Below are 20806 nucleotides of genomic sequence, written 5' to 3'. Positions count from 1 at the left end.
CTAAAATATTTACAAATATAGCAAAATTTTATTATCTATCTGCGATAGACTACTATTTATGTTTATCTATGTCATGATAGATACAAGTAGTAGTCTATCGCGGTTTATTGTCTATCGTGATATTTTGCTATTATTTATAAATATTTTCAGGAGTTTGTCATCTAAATAATTTTTGCAAAACATTATGCTAATATTTTTTTAAGCAAAAATATAACCATTCGAAAGCCAACAACCACAATCCTAATCCCTTTCGAGAGTGAGGGAAACAAGAATGGAAGGAAAGGTCTCTTTCAAAACCTAAAAAATCCTGAATAGGAAGCTAAAGCTACAAGATTATGGGTAACTTTGTCTTCTCTCTAGGAATTTTACAAAAAGAATAAATATTAACAAGCTTAGTTAAAGACGAGCCTTCCTCCACAAAAAAAATAAATAAATCTCACACAAATCATAGCCTTTATAACTCAAGCGATTGATGAGTTCTAAAGAGTCAAACTCAACCATCAATGGAGGATTTAGACCACTCCACGTCTTTCTAATCTTCGAAAGACCTTCAAAAATGGTTTTGGCTTCTAAAACTTTCACGGATCAAAACTAAAGGACTCTCGTAGGCCAAACTAATTATACTATCCACCCGGCCTCCCAAATGCCACACAAAAAATATAAGAAAAACTTAGCTTTATGCCAGTCCAAATCCAAACAAGTCGTCACAATTAATTTGTTTCTGAATTAAAGACTTTGTCAATCTTAGTTCTTAGCTTTTTATTATTTGTAACGTCGGCTTAGGAAGTTTCGCCAATAGATCAGAATCCTCAAATCATAAAATTTTTCCATTGAGATATTATTTGAGAAAAAAGATTCGTAGTCGGCAGCTGCCAATTTTGCTCAACTATTTAACCCAACTCTGCCATAATTGTTTAAAACTTACCCTTCACCTAAACATTTCTTTTAGAATTAAACATGCTTCTAATAATTCCCTTCATTATCCTCTTCGTTCTTCCTCATCCTTCGTTGTCGACCGATCCCGATCCGTTACAGGACTTCTGTGTTGCTGATTTAAATGCAACTGTTTCTGTTAGTGGATTCCCTTGCAAGCCAATTTCAAAAGTTAGTGCAGATGATTTCTTCTTTGATGGATTGAGCAAAGAAGGCAACACAAATAATCCATTTGGTTTTGCCCTCACACTAGGAAATGTTCTTACATTGCCAGGACTTAATACACTTGGCCTATCCATGAATCGTATCGACCTTGCGCCCGGAGGAATGAATCCACCTCACTTGCATCCTCGAGCCTCCGAAATCGTTATCGTCCTTAAAGGGAAGGTTCTTGTTGGATTTGTGACTGTAGATAATAAGTATTATCATAAGGTTTTGAGGGTAGGGGAGGTGTTTATAATTCCCAGAGCACTTGTTCATTTCCAGTATAATGTCGGACATAAGAAAGCAGTTGTGCTTGCAGGTTTCAACAGTCAATTGCCAGGTGGCGTGCTCGTTGCTGGAAATTTGTTCGCTTCGAATCCTCCTATCCCTGTTAAAATTCTGTCTAAGGCTTTACTAGTCAATGATGATGTTATCAACACCATCAAATCTGAATTTATTATTTAAGGCATGTTTGAGAGTAATTTTAAAATTGTTAAAATCTGGTTTTAATAATTTAAAACAAATTTGATTGAATGAAAATCACATTTAAAAGTGTAAAATTATACGTGGAACTGATATTGAGTGAACAAAAATGTATTTCAAAGTGATTTTAAATATGATAAAAATGATTTTAATTATTTTAAAATCACTCTCAAACATGTTATTTTAACTCAGTTTTATTCTCCATTTTATTGAATATTTTGATACTATTCTGTCACTAGTTGTGTATTTGCACAATAATCATATTCAGTCGTGAATGTGAATGAATTAGTTTTACTGCTTAGAAGGCAGTCCTGTGTTAATAATTTATATAAATATATTATTTCACTTGTTGATACTTCCACTTTCTTTGATCTATTATTGCTCCCTAACATGTAAAGATAGAACTGTCTTAAAGAAACAAATAAACCAATTCATTTCCTCATTTCATTTCACTCTTAATAGTTCTTTTTTGCATCCTATTAAAAGATCCATGTCTCAATTTGATGGAAATATAAAAAAAAAAGAACTTGAAATTGTTATAATTAGTTAATAGAATTTTGATTGTGGGTTAATTAGAGTATGTGACCATTTTTAACCATCATTTCTATAAAATAAGACAACATTTAGATGTATGTTAAAATATTTGTGTAAATGTCAATGCGAGAGCATAAATTTGAAAAGGAAATTGAAAAAATAATTATAAAATAATATCAAACATTGGATGGTAAAAGAAACAAAACCACATAAATTCAATTTTGAGATGAAAGGATGTGAAAATTCAATAGAAAAAGTTTGAATGAGGTTAAAATAAATGTGTAGTTTTCTTTTTAAATTCAATTTCTTTGAAAATGAAAGTTTTTGATTGAACATAAAAGTTAAATTGAGGAAAGTAGCGAATTGAAAAGGTTGAATATTGAAAAAAAAAAAAAAGAAAAAGAAAAAACATCATATAGAGAAAATAATATGACATGTTGGCTATATCTTAGAGATTTACGGACGATACTTTGACAATATATCAACAATTTTGTTAAATTGCTAGAGACATCCATAAAACAATACATAACTGATGGTATTATAAATCGTGAATTTTTGAAAATGGATTACTTGATTAGATATTTTGGTGAAATGTCACGATATTTTCATCATTTATTGTAAACAATATTGGCATGTGAAACTATACAATGAACATGTGATCGAGACCATAAAACTGAAAAAAACTTGAATCAATCTATTGTAGCTAGTTCTTAAAAAAACACTCGAAATTCACACAAAGTTTTGTCGGAATGGGAGAAAAGAAATTCTCCCCTAACGAAACTTCTAGACCTTCAAAATCTCAAAATTTCGAATATTTCGGTCAAAATTTTACACCATGTTCTAAAGAAGGAAAGAAAATGCAAGGTGTCAAACCACCCCCAGCCTCTCAAATGATCCAAGCTAGGTATGTTTTTTCTCCAGTACAACGGCAGTACAAATTACAGTCGGTAAGTTCCAAATTGGAAGTAGGTTCAGTTTCTGCAGACAATACAAGTAATTGATCGTTCCAATTATATCGAATGGATAATACAGGTATTCGATACTAAATGATCAAACATATATAACATATATATAATATATCTCTACTGAACTAAATGAGAAAAGCCAAATCAATTTTGACATTTGATTATAAGTTGCCTATTGAGATCTAAGACGTTCTTTCAAAACTTCCACCAATCTGCATATGCAACCATTCAGGTTGTGCACCTTGGGTATAATCTCTTGCTGCTTGTGAACCATATAATATTCCAGCTGCATCATACGGTTGATTAACAATCTGAAACGTCAGCTAAGAGAGTTAGGAAATAATACAATCAAAACCTATTTTTTAGAACTCAAAGACCCAGTTGTACAACCAATAGAACATATCTTATTCAAGTAACCGTTAATCAAAACATATTTCTTCAAATGAAAGTTGTTCTAGAAAGTGTCAAGTTTCAGATGGAGTGCCAAGAACAAGAAAGCATGAATTCACCTTTGGTGCAAGAAAGTAAAAACATAGATGTTACCAGATAAACAATCAGCCAGGTTTAGATTTATGGATATTCTGGTAAAAAGTAGCGATCAAAACTGGGAACGATAACAAAACTATACTCGTTTCCTACGATATTTCGAAATTAGAGGTTTAAGAGGGGTTGTTCTAGTATAGCCGTATAGGTTTGCCATATTAGATACTTTTCATCAAGATAAGATTGCCAAAAAGCAACGGCTAAAGAACTCCTTTTTGTAATGTTTTTCTCTTGTTGCATGAAATGAGAATCAGACTTACATTTTTTACAGTAAAACCTTCTAGGCCAGGGCTTATGTTCATCCTGGAATTCACAGCTTCAAGCTTCATGGAGAGGAACTACAAATTTGAGCCAAATATTCAAAGCTCAGATTAAATAAGAAAAAAAAGTTTTGGATAAAAATAAAAACCCAGGATTTGAATAAGTACCTCGACCTGACGTTGCAGTGATTGGATGTAATTTATTATCTCATCAAGGACAAGTGCTTTTCCAATAACCTACCAGATAGGAAGAATATACATGCATATGCAAGAAAAATTATAATTTGAACTTGATTTTCAATATGACTGCAACCGAACTCAAAATTAATATCCCCCCAACTCTAGGAAAATCCATCCCTGAACTGCTAGAGTCATGACAATTTAATCTCCAGATTTCTATTTTGATCACTCTTGTCCTTAAATATGACTAATTGTTCGTGTTACAATGTAGCATGTCCCACTAACATCAATCAACTTCTGCAATAACATTGGCCTTTTTCCTGGGATAAAAATTAAAATTAATGAAAACTCATAGACAGAGATCTTTGTTCTAGTGCTCTTCTTACTTTTCTTAGATCACTTCAACTGAAACCACTCTCAAGTTTTCCTTTTTCTAGAGTTATTCTTCTCAGTGACTTCATCTCATGCCGTTGTTCTCAGTTCTCTACTTCTCTTTAACTCCCAAATTTGCTGCTTTCTCCTCTTCTTACACAGTTTCTCTCTAGGACTTTACAGATAAGGATAGAATGAAGGATGTAACGGATTTGAAGGAAAGCTTGTTGGACATAGAAGTAGTGGCTATGTAGCAACCATTGCTCATGTTTAGGAATATAATTGACCAATTCCTTCACTCTCTCTCTTACATCTTAGACCATGTTTACTGCTTCGTAATCAAAATTGCTACCATCGTAATGGATTTTTTTTTTAATTCATAATTCACATAATATTGTTAACTAGTTTTAACATATTTAAATGGGTCCCACTTTCCTATTATGATTATTGATTAAATTTACTAGAAAGTAAATGTGGCCTTAGATCAGTTAAATTTAGCATTTAGGTGAGAGAGAAGTCCACTTCTCACCCAAGCTCCTCCAATAAGTTTCCTGGTGTTTAATGGCAGGAATTGCATTGCAGTAATTTGTTTGGCTTTAAAATTGATCAAATTAGAAGTCAGACTCTAAATTGTACCTACTCCCACAGTTCAGGGGTGTTTTCTAAAATTCCCCCAATAGCTACTTGCACACAAAGTAACACAGAAACAGTACCTTGTTACAACCTGGAACCAAGTCCTGCAAAATTTTCATTCTCTCACTGATCTTCTCTCTTCTCGCCTGCACAAATGGGTATAGTAAGACAAACAGGCAAAAATTTGGGAGGAAGGCATAACGGTAGATAAACGTTCCAAATCTCCACCAGAAACTTGGAGCTGTTAGACACAATGCTAAGAACTGTTTGATAAATGATTGAGGTCTCCTTTGGTAACTATTTTATTTTTTGTTTTTGGTTTTTGAAAATGAAGTCTATTTGCTATTTTTTGTTTTTGGTTTTTGAAAATGAAGTCTATTTGCTCTCAATTTCTTACAATAATTTGCATCTTTTTTAATACAAGAATTGAATTTTTTAGCCAAATTCTAAATTCCAAAGACACGTTTTTAAAAACTATATCTTTTTAGTTTTCAAATTTTGGCTTGATTTTTTAAAACATTGACAAAAAATAGATAACAAAATTAGAAATTTAGAGGTATGACAAGGTCTATAGGCTTAATTCTAAAAAACTAAAAATAAAAAACCAAATGGTTGTCCAACGAGGACATGAGAAATTCAGATCCGAAACAACCGAGAAAAGTACATTACTCTTTCTGCTAAACTATGACTATCAGTTGCTTGGCCCCTTCTTGCTCTGACATGAATGTAATCTTTTGGTGGTTCGGGTTTTGGGCTTTGCTCGGCCATCTTCTTACCATCAGCTGAGCTAGGTTCTACTTCAGCTTTTATACCATCATTTTCATCTCTGGATTCCACTACTTTCATCCGTTTACCTTTTGAGTTACTCTGTATGAAATTGAACGTACAGAATAAAGTGGCAATTACTACCTTGATTAATAAGTCGATAAAAGGACAATTCATTCAAAAATTTAAAGACAACGTGCTTTCAATGTAGTTAGCCAGTGTCGAGATATATGATCAGCTGTCCAAGTTTTAAATATCTGCGTACATCATTGGGTAAGTTTCTTGGTAATCTTGGCAGATATGAACAACGATAATGGTTTTTATAAAAATAAATAGCTGTTATCTCTTCCTTGGGAGCTCCTCCCCTTCAAAAAAGAAAGAAAAAGAGTTTCACCTTTCAAAAGTGAAAGAGCGAACTACCAGTGTAAAATTTGACTAATGTCATTTTTGTTCAAAACTAGGTCAACGTAGCCAAATTGAGAGCAAAAGGGTAATGAATGAGGAAGAAAACAAGAGAACTAACCAATTGATTAGCACTACTAGTGGAAACCATTCTCGAAGATTCATCCTCGGAGCTCACATCCTTCCTCTTCCTCCCACCGCCACTCTGCTCTGTCACTGTCGATTCTTCCATTGATCCATCGCGATTCGTGGAGCTCTCAGAAAACCCACTAAGATTCTGAACCAAATTAGCCATTCGAAGCCCCAATGCGCTCCCTCCCTGCTCCCCCCCAAAAGGCCAAATCGAGGCCAAACTGTAAGCAGAAGGATTCGCAGCGGAGAAGGAGGATTCATTAACAAGTGGAGGATCCATTTCCGGCTGACCCAAATGAACCAGAAACAGAAATTCGCAAGGGATCAAAATCAGATGTCAATGTCGGAGTTCCAGAGAGAAATCGAAGAGGTTTGGGGTATGTATTTGAAGATGGAGATTGGGAATTGGAGTGAAAGTGTAGGTAGTGGAGATGTTATTTATGAAGTAGCTTGAGGGAAGGGAAGGGAAGGGAAGGGAAGGGAAGGGATTGGCTTTTTCAGATGGGGTCCGAGAGAAATATGGATGCCTCTGCTTTGCTATGCGACGAGAAAGAGAGAGAGAGACTGATCTTTTGGGGCAGAAGTGGCGCACACTGTGCTGTGTGCTCTCTCCGTCTCTCTCCTCGGCTGTAATTTTTGACCAAAGGAAGAGTGAAAAGATAGAAGTTTTATGAGGCCGAAAACTATAAAAATACGACTAATTTTGATACTTTTTAAAATTTAAGAGTGCACAAGAACCCCTATTGCCAAATCCCTATTGAATATCATACTAAAAAAAAATCTAACTTCAGATAAGATTTAATAAACTAAATCATCCTAAATCTCGTAAATTTGAATTATGAATATAAGTTTCGTGAAGCAAATAAAAAAATAAAATATATCAAAACTAACTTTAATTCTTACAAAAACAATATGTAAAAACTAAATCAAATTAATGGTTGAAAATAGAAATGGAAAGTTATATCTTTCATGTTCATAAAAAATTAATGTTAATTGTAAAATATATTTAATTATAATTTAACCCAAAATTTAGACACAAAATAAATAAATAAATAAGTTGTATTCAAAACGGCTATTGAATGAAGTTAACCTATATAGGTCCAACAAATACTTTCTATTCATAACTGTTAAAATTCAAATTTCATTAGTATGAATCATGCAAATACCTTCATTGGTTGAACACAAACTTTATTCTAAAAATAATTTAAATCTCACACAACTGTCGTGTAATAACTAAAAACTTCATCAAATCATGCAAATAAAAATATTATATACTAAAAAATTCGCCCACTAAACCATACAAATAATCTCTATACTAAAACCTAAAGTCCCTCAAGTCTTTGATATTTACTCTACAACAACTTTCTCGTAGATATACAAATTCTTCAAAAGCCCAAGTCATCTTTCATTCTAATCATCATCATTTGAAAATCTCACAGATAAATATGCAAAAATACTTTGAAACCTTAATTAAACCATCGCATCCTTCTAGGCAACCAATGCTTTCGATAATAGGGTCGAAAATGTTATGTCCAAAAAACATTGTCATGGTATTGGCCTGGGCGTTCCGATGTTATATGAGTCATATTTTGAAATTGTTGCCAATAAGTTGGTTGAGGAAGATGAAGTCGTTAATGCCAAAGAAATTGGAAAATTTTCTTTATCGTTAGAGATGAAAACATAAAGGATAAACATAATCTAGGGATAGATATTGAGTTTAAAAAAATTATATGTATATATATTATTTTTGTTGGAAATATAAAAAAAATCCTTTAATTAATTAAAAGATATATTTTTAAATTTCAATCTTAAACCAATTTTACAACCAATATTATTTGTAAATATCTTTTCAAAACTACCTAAAAAAAACGTGGGATCATATATCCTTTGAAATAATCTAATGAGTAGTGGGTCCCTTTTCAAATACGACCATATTTCAATATATTCAAAAGATGGACATCTTTCAAAACTATACTCACATTTTGGTCATAAAAAAGGAACCCAATCCAACAACTATGAAATATTTTGGTTGGTTTGTTTTGGTTAATTGAGTCATTTATTTAAAATTTTATTCTAAAAAAAACAAAATGTCAATACGTAAATTTTTTATTCAATTATTTTCATATATTGAATTAAGATGAACAACTTGATTTTAATTTATATAATCGCCAAATGGGAGTTCCTCTATTCAATCCTTTTCCTTCTTCTTGTTGCTGTATATCTCGTTCGTACACATCTTCTCTTTGTTTCTCAAAAAATTTTCTTTTCAAAGTACTAAAAATACTATTTTTATGAGTTTTTGGAGAAAAAAATAATGAAATTAAATAAAACTAGAATAAATATATGTATATATAATTTTATTATATGTAAAAAAATATATATTTTAAAGTTAATAATAAGTTTGGGTTAGTTTGGATGGGTTCGAGTTATTTTAGGTAAATTGATAACTCAACCCAAATCACCCAAACCGCATGAGTTGGGTTGAATTGATCGATCATCGAGTTTTTTGAACACTCCTACTCAATGCGTTTAATTTTTATCTACTCTACCTAATACTCAATCACAAGTTATTAAATAGCACTATTTGATCACATTTGAGCTTTTTATTAACGAAACATTATTTCAGAATTTTCTTTTTGTCCAAAAATCTATAGTACCATTGTTCACATTCTAACATATAATGCATGATCGACAAAAGTCTACGGTGTTTGACTTCAAGATCACCTTCAAGGATCCATGTTGTAGTGTCTAGTTATTTGATATCCAGCTAATTTTGTTCTTCTTTGTATTACTAAAAAAACACAAGTTATAAATGACATATATATATATATATATATATATTCTTTCATTTTGTGATTAAAGGGAATTCATGGTTGGCTACATCAAGTATTACTAAAAACAATTTGGGTGCAGCGTTGGATGCACCAATCTACTATGCAACTCCTGTATCCAATTAAAAATTGGCACGTGACAATCTAAAAATTATTAAAACTTTATTTTTTTTATATGAACAGGAGAGGGGGAGCATGAGACTTGCTACACCTAAGTATTGCTCTTACTGAAAAAACCATTAGACAATCATGTTATTTCTTTCACATTTTACCTCACAATGAAAATAAAAATATCGATAGTTGCAATTTTGCTTTTAACATTTCATAAATATTTTTAATACTCTTTAGAGTAGTTTTTTTTTTTTAAATAAAATTTGTATTAAGAAATTACTAATCGAAGATAAACAAAAAAAACATAAACAGTAGAGAATCGATACAAAGATTTATGTGGTTCAGTAATAATGTGTTAGCTATGCTTATAGATAGAGGGAGAGAATAATTTATTATTAGAGAGAAAATATCAAATTACATAGTCATAGGTGCTAGTAGGGTTAGAAATCTATACAGCAGAACTCTCGTACTTGGTCATTCGGATAGTGAAAATAACAATTTCAAAGCATTTCAACACTTCGAAAGAAATTTAGGCAATTCAAATTTCAATCCTAGATCACCACCACATCTTTTCAAGTTCAAATTTCCATTCTAAATTCTAAAGGATTTTTATTTCAAGAGTTGTTTAGAAACATTTATGAAATTTCAAGAGTAATATTGCAATTCTTGAAAGTGAGTGCTTTTAAATAAAGGGTAATATTGCAATTTAAAAGTAACTTAGGAGAAAAATGCACTAATTACATCTTAATGGTCGAGTGTTTGATTCTCGCCCTATAATTAATGAACTAAGAAAAGGATAAAAAATAATTTTAGTTCCCATACTTTCATTTACATGACCATATATAGACTCTAAACTTAGGATGTTATCATTTAGTTTGCGATAATTTGTAACAGTTTAGTTACACATGTCTAAAAACTTTGATCCTATATATTTCTTCTTTAAGAAAAAAAACGATGATTTAAAATTTGTATAATTTGTTAGGTAAAATGTTAGTAAGATCTAGTAATTTTTCTTTTTATATACGTACAAATTATAGTAAATGACTTAATCTTATAAAATTTAAAATTATAGGGATCAAAATAAATACAGTGGAAAGAAACTTAAGTCACGTTTATCATAGGTGAAATATAATTCATAAATGTTAATTAGAAAAAATAGACTCTATTCGATTATTATTTAATTATTATGTTGCGTACTTTTAATAAACTGTGGCCCATCTCTAAATATGAAATCAAAATGTGTTTAAAAATTAGGTAACCTAATTGTTATTTTATTGACCAAAATTGTTACAATATTATGTGATATGTATGTATGACCCATTAAAATTTAGGGTCATAAATCACATGCAACAAATTATTATTATTATTTTAATAGTTTTAGATAGTGAAATCACATCCATCAACTAAAGGCTGAGTATCGTTATTCAATTTTTTTAGTTTCCAAATATACAATTCTAAAAAAAAAAACGGAGAGATTTGAGCTATTTTGAGGAAAATAAATAATAAGAAAATTATCTAATACATAACCCTCCATCTTCATATATTCTTTTTCTTCCACCACGGCCGTCACTGATCTCTCTTTCCATCGTCATCGACCGGATTTGTTCATCCCGTCGTGTCATCTACCGAATATGCTCAACCTATCACCATTGATTCGCTCCATTCGCTCCACGCTATCCGCGTCATCGGATCGTCCCAAGTCGTTCGTGTCATCTCGTATCGAGCCATCAATTCGTCCCACGCCATCGTCTATCGCTTGCAACTCACACCATCGGAAGGAGAAAAAAGAGGAAGGAAAAGAAGAAAAGAGAGGGAAGAAAAAGATATGAGTGTGAAACTGTGAATTATGAAGAGATAATATATGAAATATATTTTCATATATTATCGGGGAGGGAGAACATATGTATAGGGAGAGAGAAATAAAAAATATATATATAATAATGGTGAGGACAAAATTATAAATAATCACTAATATTACTGAAAATATAGAGGCCAATAAATTTTATTTTTATTTTTTAAAAAAATAAAATATTCAAAATATTAATGTAACATGTGCCTATTATTTAGATCTTTTACGTAGAAATCTCTTTAAAATAATTCTCAACATGCTTTGGAAGGATTTTGGTGATTTAGGGCTTAAATTCTGGTAGCAAGTAGCAACCCATTTGCAGGCTTACACAAAGCTGCATACTCGCGGCCATATTCTGCCACATGAATTCATTTTGACATTTATTTTTAAAATAATTCATATTTTTTGGGATATTTTTCAGAAATATATTGAACCTAAAAAAAAATAGACTGCACATTAATAAGCCTAATTACCTTACAAGGTGATTGAATCTTTATGGTTGTTAACTAGAAAAGAACTATGTTTATTAGATATATTGGTGTATAGTCTAGTTTTTTCATTCAAAATATAGAGTTACAACAATCTTCCATAAAACACAGTTCATACCTTATATATATATATTTTTTGAAAGATTTAAGTTGGATTTAGAAAATTTAACAAAAATATTTTACGTAAAATTATAAATTTTTTAACCACGTTTAATATGTTTCATAACACTTATGGCATGTTTAAAGTAAGAAGTTGATTTTTATAGTTCTAAGTTATTATAGTTGAGTTATAATAGTTTGTGTTTGGGTATAAGTTATTTTAGTTTGTGTTATAGTAGTATATGTTTGAGGTATAAACTATTTTGATTTGATAAGGAAATAGTAAACATCGTAATAAAAAAATAAAAAAAAATGATAGAAATATAAAATAGTATTTACAATAGAAAAAGATAGTTATTATAATCTTAAGATAGTCCTTGCTTCAAACACATCGTTAATTTTTTTTTGTCTAATAAGTTTCTAAAGTTCAATAATGTTAATAAGTATTTAAATTTTTAATTTTATGGGTATAAATCTATGTTATATTAGATATTCCTTAAAAATAACAAATTTATCCACAAAAGAAACTGAAAGTCCATGAACCTATTAATGCAGAAGTAAAATTTTAGAAATATGTTAAACATAACTTTGAAAGTTGATGTCTAAACTTGTAAATTAGGCCCGATTTGGTAATCATTTCATTTTTTTTTTAAAATTAAGCCTTTTTCCTATCAATTTCTTACAATGATTTGCATTTTATTAAGTACGATGGTCGAATTCTTAGTCAAATTCCAAAATAAATAAATAAAAGCTATTTTTTTTTAGTTTTAAAATTTTAGCCTGTTTTTTAAACAATTGGTAAAAAACAGACAACGAATGAAAATATTTGGAGGTAGAAGTAGTCTCTATATACTTAATTTCCAAAAACAAAAATCAAAAGCAAAATGGTTATCAAACGAATCTTAACTTTTCTTTAATTTGAAAGGAAGTAAGACTTTAGTCTTGGACTTAAATTAGTGATATCTACCTTATTCAAGTTAAGTGTTGCAAGGACGAGCTTTTGTCCTTCCTATATCCGTGTTGTGGTAGCTTTCAACTTGAGAACTATGTATCAATGGCCTAACCCTATCTCTCTAGTAGTTGAGAAAATGAAATTGGAGGGTGCAAAGTTAAGGGCTAAAGGGCACTGTCAATGCCTAACTTTGTTAGCACAAAAATGAATATTGAACCATACAGAAGTAATTGATACTCTAAAAAGGGTTTTTTCAGCATTCCTTACATGGTTCCTTGCCCCCACTTCCCTTTTTCAGTTTCATTTGCCTTCTCTTTTCCTCTTGAGAGTGACCAATTCCTCTCTTTTCTCAATCTTTCTCTATAACCTGACTTGTAATTTTCACTTCTACTTTCTTGTTACCTCCAAGGAAAAAAAAAATAACACCTCTAAAATATAATGATAGTTGTAATTATATCATCAAACTTTTAAATGTAAAAATTATACACTCAAACTTATATAAGTGTTAAAATTAGACTTTCAAACTTACATAATTGTAGAAATTATAACAATTGTATAAGTTTAGGAGTTCAATTTTTACAACCATTGCAAGTTTTAGGGTCCAATTTTTTAGGGTGTAATTGCAACAGCCATCTTCAGGGTGGTTTTTGCAATTTCCAAAAAAAAAAAAAAAATCTTGCTGATCGTAATAATATTTTCTTAGCATCAAAGCTACACGTATTGTTTGAGTATAATTTTAGAATAGTTAAAATCACTTCTGTCATGTTCAAAATTATTCAGAGTAAAAGGTAAATTTTAGTTAAAAAAAAAATATCTCCCGATAGAGTGGTGTTTGATATATAAAAAATTGGCAAGTGTCTTGATCAAATTGAGATTGAACTATTTGGTAGGGTTATGAAAATAGTAATGGAAGTGAAGGGTGTTGATATTGAAAGTGGCTTTAAGTAAAAGTGTGAAAGTTCAAATTTAGGTAAAGTTGCTAAATAAAGCAAAGATCATTGTCATTCCAAATATGATAATAGTAGACTTTAAAATTTAGACCAAAGTCAGAAAGTTGGTTTTGCACTTGTTTTCCATTTAGAAACTTCCAATTTGATGTTATAAAATTTGCAAGCTTTTGATTCATTAGTGATCTTTCCCAATCCAACTTGTGTTGTCTACTACTTCTCACTCTATTTTCATCTCAGAATATTCTCAACCCTAATATCCTTCATTCCCCAATTTTTCAATTCCCAAACAACAACCAGCTTGTTTGGGCCGACTTTAAATATTCTAGCCCAAGCCCATTGTTCTGGCCCAACTTGACTTTGAAATTGGGTCGAAGTTCACCTTGCTCAATGCTGACTCAAAGGCCCACCCCAATTTCACTTATTGCAAATATATCAACTAGATATATAATATAATGCAAAAGAATTTGAAAATATAACAAAATTTTGATCTAATGCTCAGAGTATATCGGTGATAGATCATATAATTAATAGAAATTTATCAGTGATAAAGTCTATCAATAATAGGAGTCTATCTTGCAATATTTATAATTTTTTAAATATATTGTTATACACTTTATTATTAATCCTAAAAGTCACCCATTGCAATGTTGTTATCTAAGGTACAAACTATTCTAAAGAAACTATGAGGGAACAAACACAAATTTCAAAAATAGAAAATTAAAAGTAAAATTGTTATCAAACGGAATATTTTGGTATATGTATAACAAAGACTAAAATAAACATTATAAAAGTTCATACCAATATAAAATAAGCTTGAAAGTTTTAGTGAAAAATATCTTTTTTGTCCTTATATTTTTAGTAATAGGTATATTTGGTTTTTAAGGGTGTGCTTGAGGCAAGAATTATCCTAAGATTATAATAACCACCTCTTAAATACTATTTAGTATTCCCGAATTAGTTACGATCGACATGATTTCAAAACTCTCATTTACTATAGCTTGTTACAATTTTTAGTATTTTACATCCATCACCTTTTTACTTTTTGTTAAAGTGTTTACTATTTTCTTCTCAAACTAAAATATTTTACACCTCAAACACGGACTATTGTAACCTAAACTAAAATAATGTACACCCGAAACACAAGCTATTATAACCCAATTACAATAACATAGAATTATTAGAACTAATTCCTTGTCCCCAATAACCTAGAATTATTAGAACTAACTCCTTGTCCCAAATACTCTATATTCCTCGGTTAGTTTTTTCGTAGTATTTTTATTATTTTAGTGCCCATGTGGAAATAATAACATTAATAACAAAAACATAAACCCCTCTCTCTCTCTCTCTCTCCTCCTAAGTTTTCTCTAGCTTCCATCACCTCTCCTCCTCTCCTCTCCTCTCCTCTCCTCTCTTCCTCCTCTAACTCACTCATATCCCCACCCCTCTTCTCAGTTGTTACATTCTTTTCTATCTTACATTGTTTTTTTAGGAACTTTCCTTCCTTACACTTTAAACTCCGATTTTGTACAAGATTACAACAACTAAAGGACGAAAACCAATTAAGATCAAAGAAAAAAATATCATATTTTAGAGAGAAATAGAGAGAGTAAAGTATTAAACTAGATTTTAAGTATGTTAAGAAGATGGAAGAAGAAGAGAATAAAAGTAGCACCGATGCCGGCGAGGAGAGTGTCGGAAGAGGAGGTTGGGGGCAACGGTGTTGGATGCGGTGCTGAGGAAAGGGGGAGGACAAGAATGAAAATGAGATAGAGGAGAGAGAAGTGAGAGAAAGAGGGGTTTTTGTTTTTTTATTATTGGTTACGTTTTATTATTGTCGGCATTCAAATAATAAAAATATTATTCTATTGATGTTTTATTCAATGTACTTTCATTATATCTTAAATTTACTAGTTCATTGTTGATTATATATTTTTTTAAATTAGGTTGCATTAGCATTCATTTTATATTTTCGCACGAAAATTATTATTATTACTATTTAATAAATTTTAATAAAAAATAAGCTTCAAAACAAGTAATTTAAAATTGATTGAAAGTAGGATTTATTCAAAATACACAAATCAAATTTGAACCATTAAAATTAAATAGATTAAACTGAATTTTTTTATTTAAAATAATGATATTTTAATAATTATTAATAAAAATAGGGTTGGGCTGAAAGTATTGATAAAAAGGGGATAGTGGAATTGTGGAATCGGTACACGATTACCTTAAATCATGGACGGGGTCCACGACTTCCTTCGCAGTACGTGAATTTGCCACATCTGGCAGTGACCTGGCATACGTAGACTGCTACATGTATAGACATGCAACGTTGGCCAGGTAATCATGGATGGGGTCCATGAATACCCTAAATCATGTACGGGGTATAGGACTTAGTGGTCCCAAAAGCAGCCCCACGACTTTCTCTCTTCACTTTCTTCTCCATCTCAAGCATTCTCCCTTTCTACCTCTCTCTCACAGCTGTCGTTCGCTACCTCCACTACCGCCATCTGCTGTCCGCCTTCGACGATCGTAATGTATACATAAAAAACTAGAGTTTTGATCTATTTTGGTTGGTCTATTGTGTAGGATTTGATTTTTTTTTTTTTTTTTTGTAGTTTAATATTATAAGTTGGATTGAATATTTGGGTTGTAGTTGATATTTTTATTTTAATATTATAATACTGGACTATTTAGGTCGGTCATAAAATAATATTTGGACTGTCTGGAGTTTTGATCTATTTGGACTGTTTAAAATAATGTTTGGATTTTTTAGACGGTTTAAAAGAAAGAACAAACTTTTTGAACTGATCATAAGATAGAGTTTGGATTATCTTTTGCACTGATGTTGGATTCGGCTGTTAGTAGTAACGTATTTTTTGTCAACTATAACGGTTGTAAAGATTTGAGTAAATATGTCGATGTGTTCTGAAGATTTAGTCATTCTTGAACCTGAAAATGATGGAGACAGTGATATTGACATAGAACTTGATGAATTATTTGGAAAAGATAGAAGTGCAGAACATGATCTTGAGTTGGTACCATTAGAGATGTTCACCGAAATAGATTGGGACATTACTAATTCCACCCGTGATATTGACGTAGAACTTGATGAATTATTTGGAAATGATAGAAGTGCAGAACATGATCTTGAGTTGGTACCATTAAAGACGTTCACCCAAATAGATTGGGACATTATTAATTTAACTTGTGATGGTCAACATTGGAGGAAAGAAGTAGATATGTAGATAATTCTAGTTTAATACAAAAATGAACGTTATTTGACACTAAAGAAGATCTACAATTGACCGTTAAAAAATTCTGCATGACAGAACACTATGAGATTGTCATAGTAGAATTGAACCAAGATATTTGGTATGTGAGATGCAAATAGTGGAAGGATGGTTGTGATTGGAGGTTACGGGCATGTCGGCATAAAACTCATGGGATGTTTGAAATTACTAAACTTGAAGGGGAGCACTCACATTTGTACTCAGAATTGACATAGGATTATTCACAGCTTGATTCAAATTTTATGAGTATTGAAATCTAAAATATGGTTAGAGCTAATCCTGGGGTTCCTGTGGCCTTACTCCAAGAAGCAATTAAAAAACAATATAGGTATAATATTAATTATAGACGATTGTGGCGAGCCAAGAGAAAAACATTGATTGCTGTATTTGGTGATTGGGATAAATCATATTCGGAGCTTTCGTATCCCGTGGTTAGCGTCCCAATTTTCAGAGTTGCCTCCCGATGCCAACGATATCACGTACAGAGGTATGCACGAGTATACGTTATGTAGCTTATTAGAGGATTTTTGTTCAATGAAAAGTCTAACACTCTGGTACATCTTACGTTTCTCCCACTACTGTCTGATTTTGAGCGTGCTGGTAAATATTCATGGGGTAGTGCTTGTCTTGCATGGCTTTATAGAGAACTTTGTCGGGCTACTAATGCACAAGCATTGAAAATAGTGGGACCACTGATACTGCTACAAGTATGAGCTTATGAAAAAATTAAAATTATAGCACCCCAAGTTCAGTTACAGACCCTAAGTCATCGTCCACTCAGTGTCAGATATTATTTTATTTATATATTTATTTTGTTACCATTTTATGTAATCAAATAAATTAATTGTATTTTTTAAAATTTTTTTAGATGGAGCATTGTTAGCTGCCTCTGAACAATCAGCAAATATGGTGCTAGGATATCGACAAATATTTGAATGACTGATGCACATTTAGGTAACAAATGAATATACAAATGATATTTCAAACGTTTTTAGTGTCTAATTATTTTTTTTTTCTAGATTAAATTGGACGCCATTCACGCAAGATATTTGGTCATTATTTCCTGATTACTGTCGTGATGGTCAGGACATTTGGTTGACTGTTAACTCTCTCATATGTTTCTATATAGTAAAATGGCATCAACCAAATCGTGTGTTGAGACAGTTTGGTCTACGACCAATGATACCTTCGTTGTGCTATACACTCTCGGCACTACACCAGATTGATTTGAGGGGTAAGCACGACCAAGACTGACGCCAAATTAACGCAGAATATATATCATACTGGCATGCACGTCATGATCGTTGTGCACAGGGAGAAATAATAAGTAGACCAGTTGTATCAGATGACTATTTGATACAATTCAATCACACGATGATTTATCACACCTTATGACACTTACTATTATTGTCTGGTAAGAGTTTAATTACCTTACATTTTCCAAATATATGATATGAACATTATTTAATATCGATTTTTTTTTCATCTTACAGAATAGTTTTGTTTAAGATGTACAACAATATTCAGTACAACACAATTTACCAGAGTTGGGTTCAATGTGTGACCAAACCTTGGTAAATGTAGAAAGTATTATTCGACAGACAAGACAACTCAATGTTGCTAATACTGATCGAAGACGTAGTCGTTGTAGACGACAACAGCAACAAGGCAAAGTTAATCTGGAGGCACACAAAGATGACCCCCTATGGAAATCTGAGAGACTTTTATCTCGAACTTTTAACTTCATGTAAAGTTCTATTTTGAAATTAAAGAACTAATGAAATTACATTTTGCCATGAGACACCGGATCTAGTAAATGAGTATGACATAAATGATCAAGAACAAAATAATAGAAAAGCAATCAAAATTGTTTTTATACTAAAAAGAAAATTGTTAGCTAGAATTTAAAAAAAAAAACTATAGAAACTAAAATTGTGGACCCTGTCCACGAGTTTAGTCCTTTTACTAAGTCCACATGGCTAACATGAACGCTAATTGGATTGAAACGTAATTGTGTACTGGGTACATGATTATCCTCTCCACCACAAACTATCTTATTTTTGTCAATACTTTTGCCTTTAACACTTCTTTTGAAATTTCTTTCCTATGTACCTCATTTTTGTCATTACTTTTAAAAAACACATTATTCTTGAACTTAACCCACTAAATTGAAATGAAATTCAAAATAACCAAAATGATATCCATATAAGTTAAGACTTTAAGAGCCTGTTTGATAGAGAATTTGAACACAATGAATTCAATAAAAACAAAATTGTATTTCATGTGTTCATATGTGTGATTGGTAGCAGATTCAAAAATTGGATTATAATATAAACAATTGTTTAAAATGCGATTGATGCTATTATTTATAAATCCTAAAACTAATTAGAGTTACCCAATAATATTTAATTGAAAATAAAATATTATTGATTTATTTATGAATATGATTTATGTTAAAATTTCATATAATTATTATTTTGTAATATTATAATACATTACATAGTACATATTATATTTTTTAAAAATTGAATTGAGTTTATAACATTAGTTTTAAATGTTTAATATTTTTTTTTAATATAATTATGCAGCTTGAAATTTAAATAAAAAGTTTGAATACAACGAAAACATAAAAATATTGTTTTTAAAATTTGTACTAGTTAAATAAAAAAAAAAAAAAATTCAAAAACAGCGTTAAACATAAAAGAGAATTTGAGGCTAATATACTTTTGAGTGAAAATGTTTGAAACCCATATTTTAGTTATATGGTGCAATTTGTAAATGGGTTAGGTTTGGGTAATAGTGAGTGTAGTGACAATTGAGGAGCAGAAAGGTGAGGGAGGATGAGTCAGAGTCCTTGAATTGGCAGTGAATAATTAGAGGGTACCCTAAGTTAGGTCTACCCCTAGGAACTGTCAAAAAGAAAACTCATAACTTACTATTCCCACACCCACACATAGGTAGGGTCACTCTTCTTTGTCAGTTTCATTAACTTTTAATTTGGTATCTTCTGCAAATACATATTAGCGACCAATTACATCCACCTTTTTCTTTCAACTTAGATGATTATGGGCTTCATTTTTTTTTCCTTAATTTTTAAATATTCATTTTAATTTTAGTTTCCAAATATTAGATTTTTGAGAAATTGGAGGAAATAGTAAAATTGAAGAATGCCTTTTGATTTTTATCGAAAAATGAAAATAATAAGATTTTTAGCAAAAACGTGTCACACACATATATTTTTTTTAATTCGTCTTTTATGAGACCGTGTATCAATTCTCAATAGAAATATAATGTAAATGGAATCGTCGGTTATGAGACTTCAACCTAACGGATTCAAGAGATAAAAGTGATGAATTTTTCTTCCATTTTAAAATTTGAATTGGTGGTTTCTTTTATTTGATTTAACCACTCTTCGAAATATTTAAAACTAATCTGTCTTTAATTTGGTGATCACCATTTTAATTTTAATTTATAATATATTTTTAGATTTTACATTATTTTATTTGTTTTTTTATTATATTAAATTTGGATTAATTTTTTTTTATCGTAATTAAGAATTTACTTAATATTTGTTACATATTATCATCAAACTGTAAATTTCATTTAAATTTGATTTTTTTGTATTTTTTAATCACATTTTATTCATTATCGTCTTATTATATTATTGTACCATCAACTTGTATTTTTGGCAAACAAATAAATATTCATTTTTACAATCTTGCTGTTTTCGCTATGTCTCTACAACAAGTTAATTAGTTTCATAGGTTTTGTAGTTGATGGAGTTATAAATATAGTGTAATTGTTGAAGCTTAAATGAAAATGAAATT

At 30.7% G+C, this 20806-nt stretch overlaps 2 protein-coding genes across 2 annotated transcripts; one reads left to right on the top strand and one right to left on the bottom strand.

The window, feature by feature from the left end:
- The first annotated feature begins 833 nt into the window (after positions 1–833).
- On the top strand, positions 834–1940 carry LOC120071782 (germin-like protein subfamily T member 2). Its single transcript, XM_039024165.1, has one exon. The coding sequence runs from the start codon at positions 958–960 to the stop codon at positions 1600–1602; it is 645 nt and encodes a 214-aa protein (XP_038880093.1). The 5' UTR covers positions 834–957; the 3' UTR covers positions 1603–1940.
- A 1028-nt stretch (positions 1941–2968) lies between these two features.
- On the bottom strand, positions 2969–7060 carry LOC120070591 (transcription factor bHLH79). Its single transcript, XM_039022399.1, has 6 exons — positions 6396–7060; positions 5777–5974; positions 5188–5253; positions 4091–4159; positions 3923–4000; positions 2969–3430 (listed from the first exon to the last, which is right to left on the bottom strand). The coding sequence occupies exons 1-6, from the start codon at positions 6684–6686 to the stop codon at positions 3302–3304; spliced, it is 831 nt and encodes a 276-aa protein (XP_038878327.1). The 5' UTR covers positions 6687–7060; the 3' UTR covers positions 2969–3301.
- Between the last annotated feature and the right edge of the window lie 13746 nt (positions 7061–20806).

Source organism: Benincasa hispida, chromosome 2 (genome assembly GCF_009727055.1).
Source record: "Benincasa hispida cultivar B227 chromosome 2, ASM972705v1, whole genome shotgun sequence".
NCBI lineage: Eukaryota > Viridiplantae > Streptophyta > Magnoliopsida > Cucurbitales > Cucurbitaceae > Benincasa > Benincasa hispida.
Note: the sequence above shows the minus strand (reverse complement) of the source record. Positions and strands in the feature narration are given on the sequence as shown.

What these genes read in the sequence shown, in the direction of transcription:
- LOC120071782 (XM_039024165.1), top strand. Translation starts at nt 958, where the DNA reads ATGCTTCTAATAATTCCCTTCATTATCCTCTTCGTTCTTCCTCATCCT.
- LOC120070591 (XM_039022399.1), bottom strand. Translation starts at nt 6,686, where the DNA reads ATGGATCCTCCACTTGTTAATGAATCCTCCTTCTCCGCTGCGAATCCT. An exon ending in TGGTTCCAGGTTGTAACAAG is followed by an intron (nt 4,160 to 5,187) that starts GTACTGTTTCTG and finishes CCTATCTGGTAG; the next exon opens with GTTATTGGAAAAGCACTTGT. An exon ending in CACTGCAACGTCAGGTCGAG is followed by an intron (nt 4,001 to 4,090) that starts GTACTTATTCAA and finishes TCAAATTTGTAG; the next exon opens with TTCCTCTCCATGAAGCTTGA.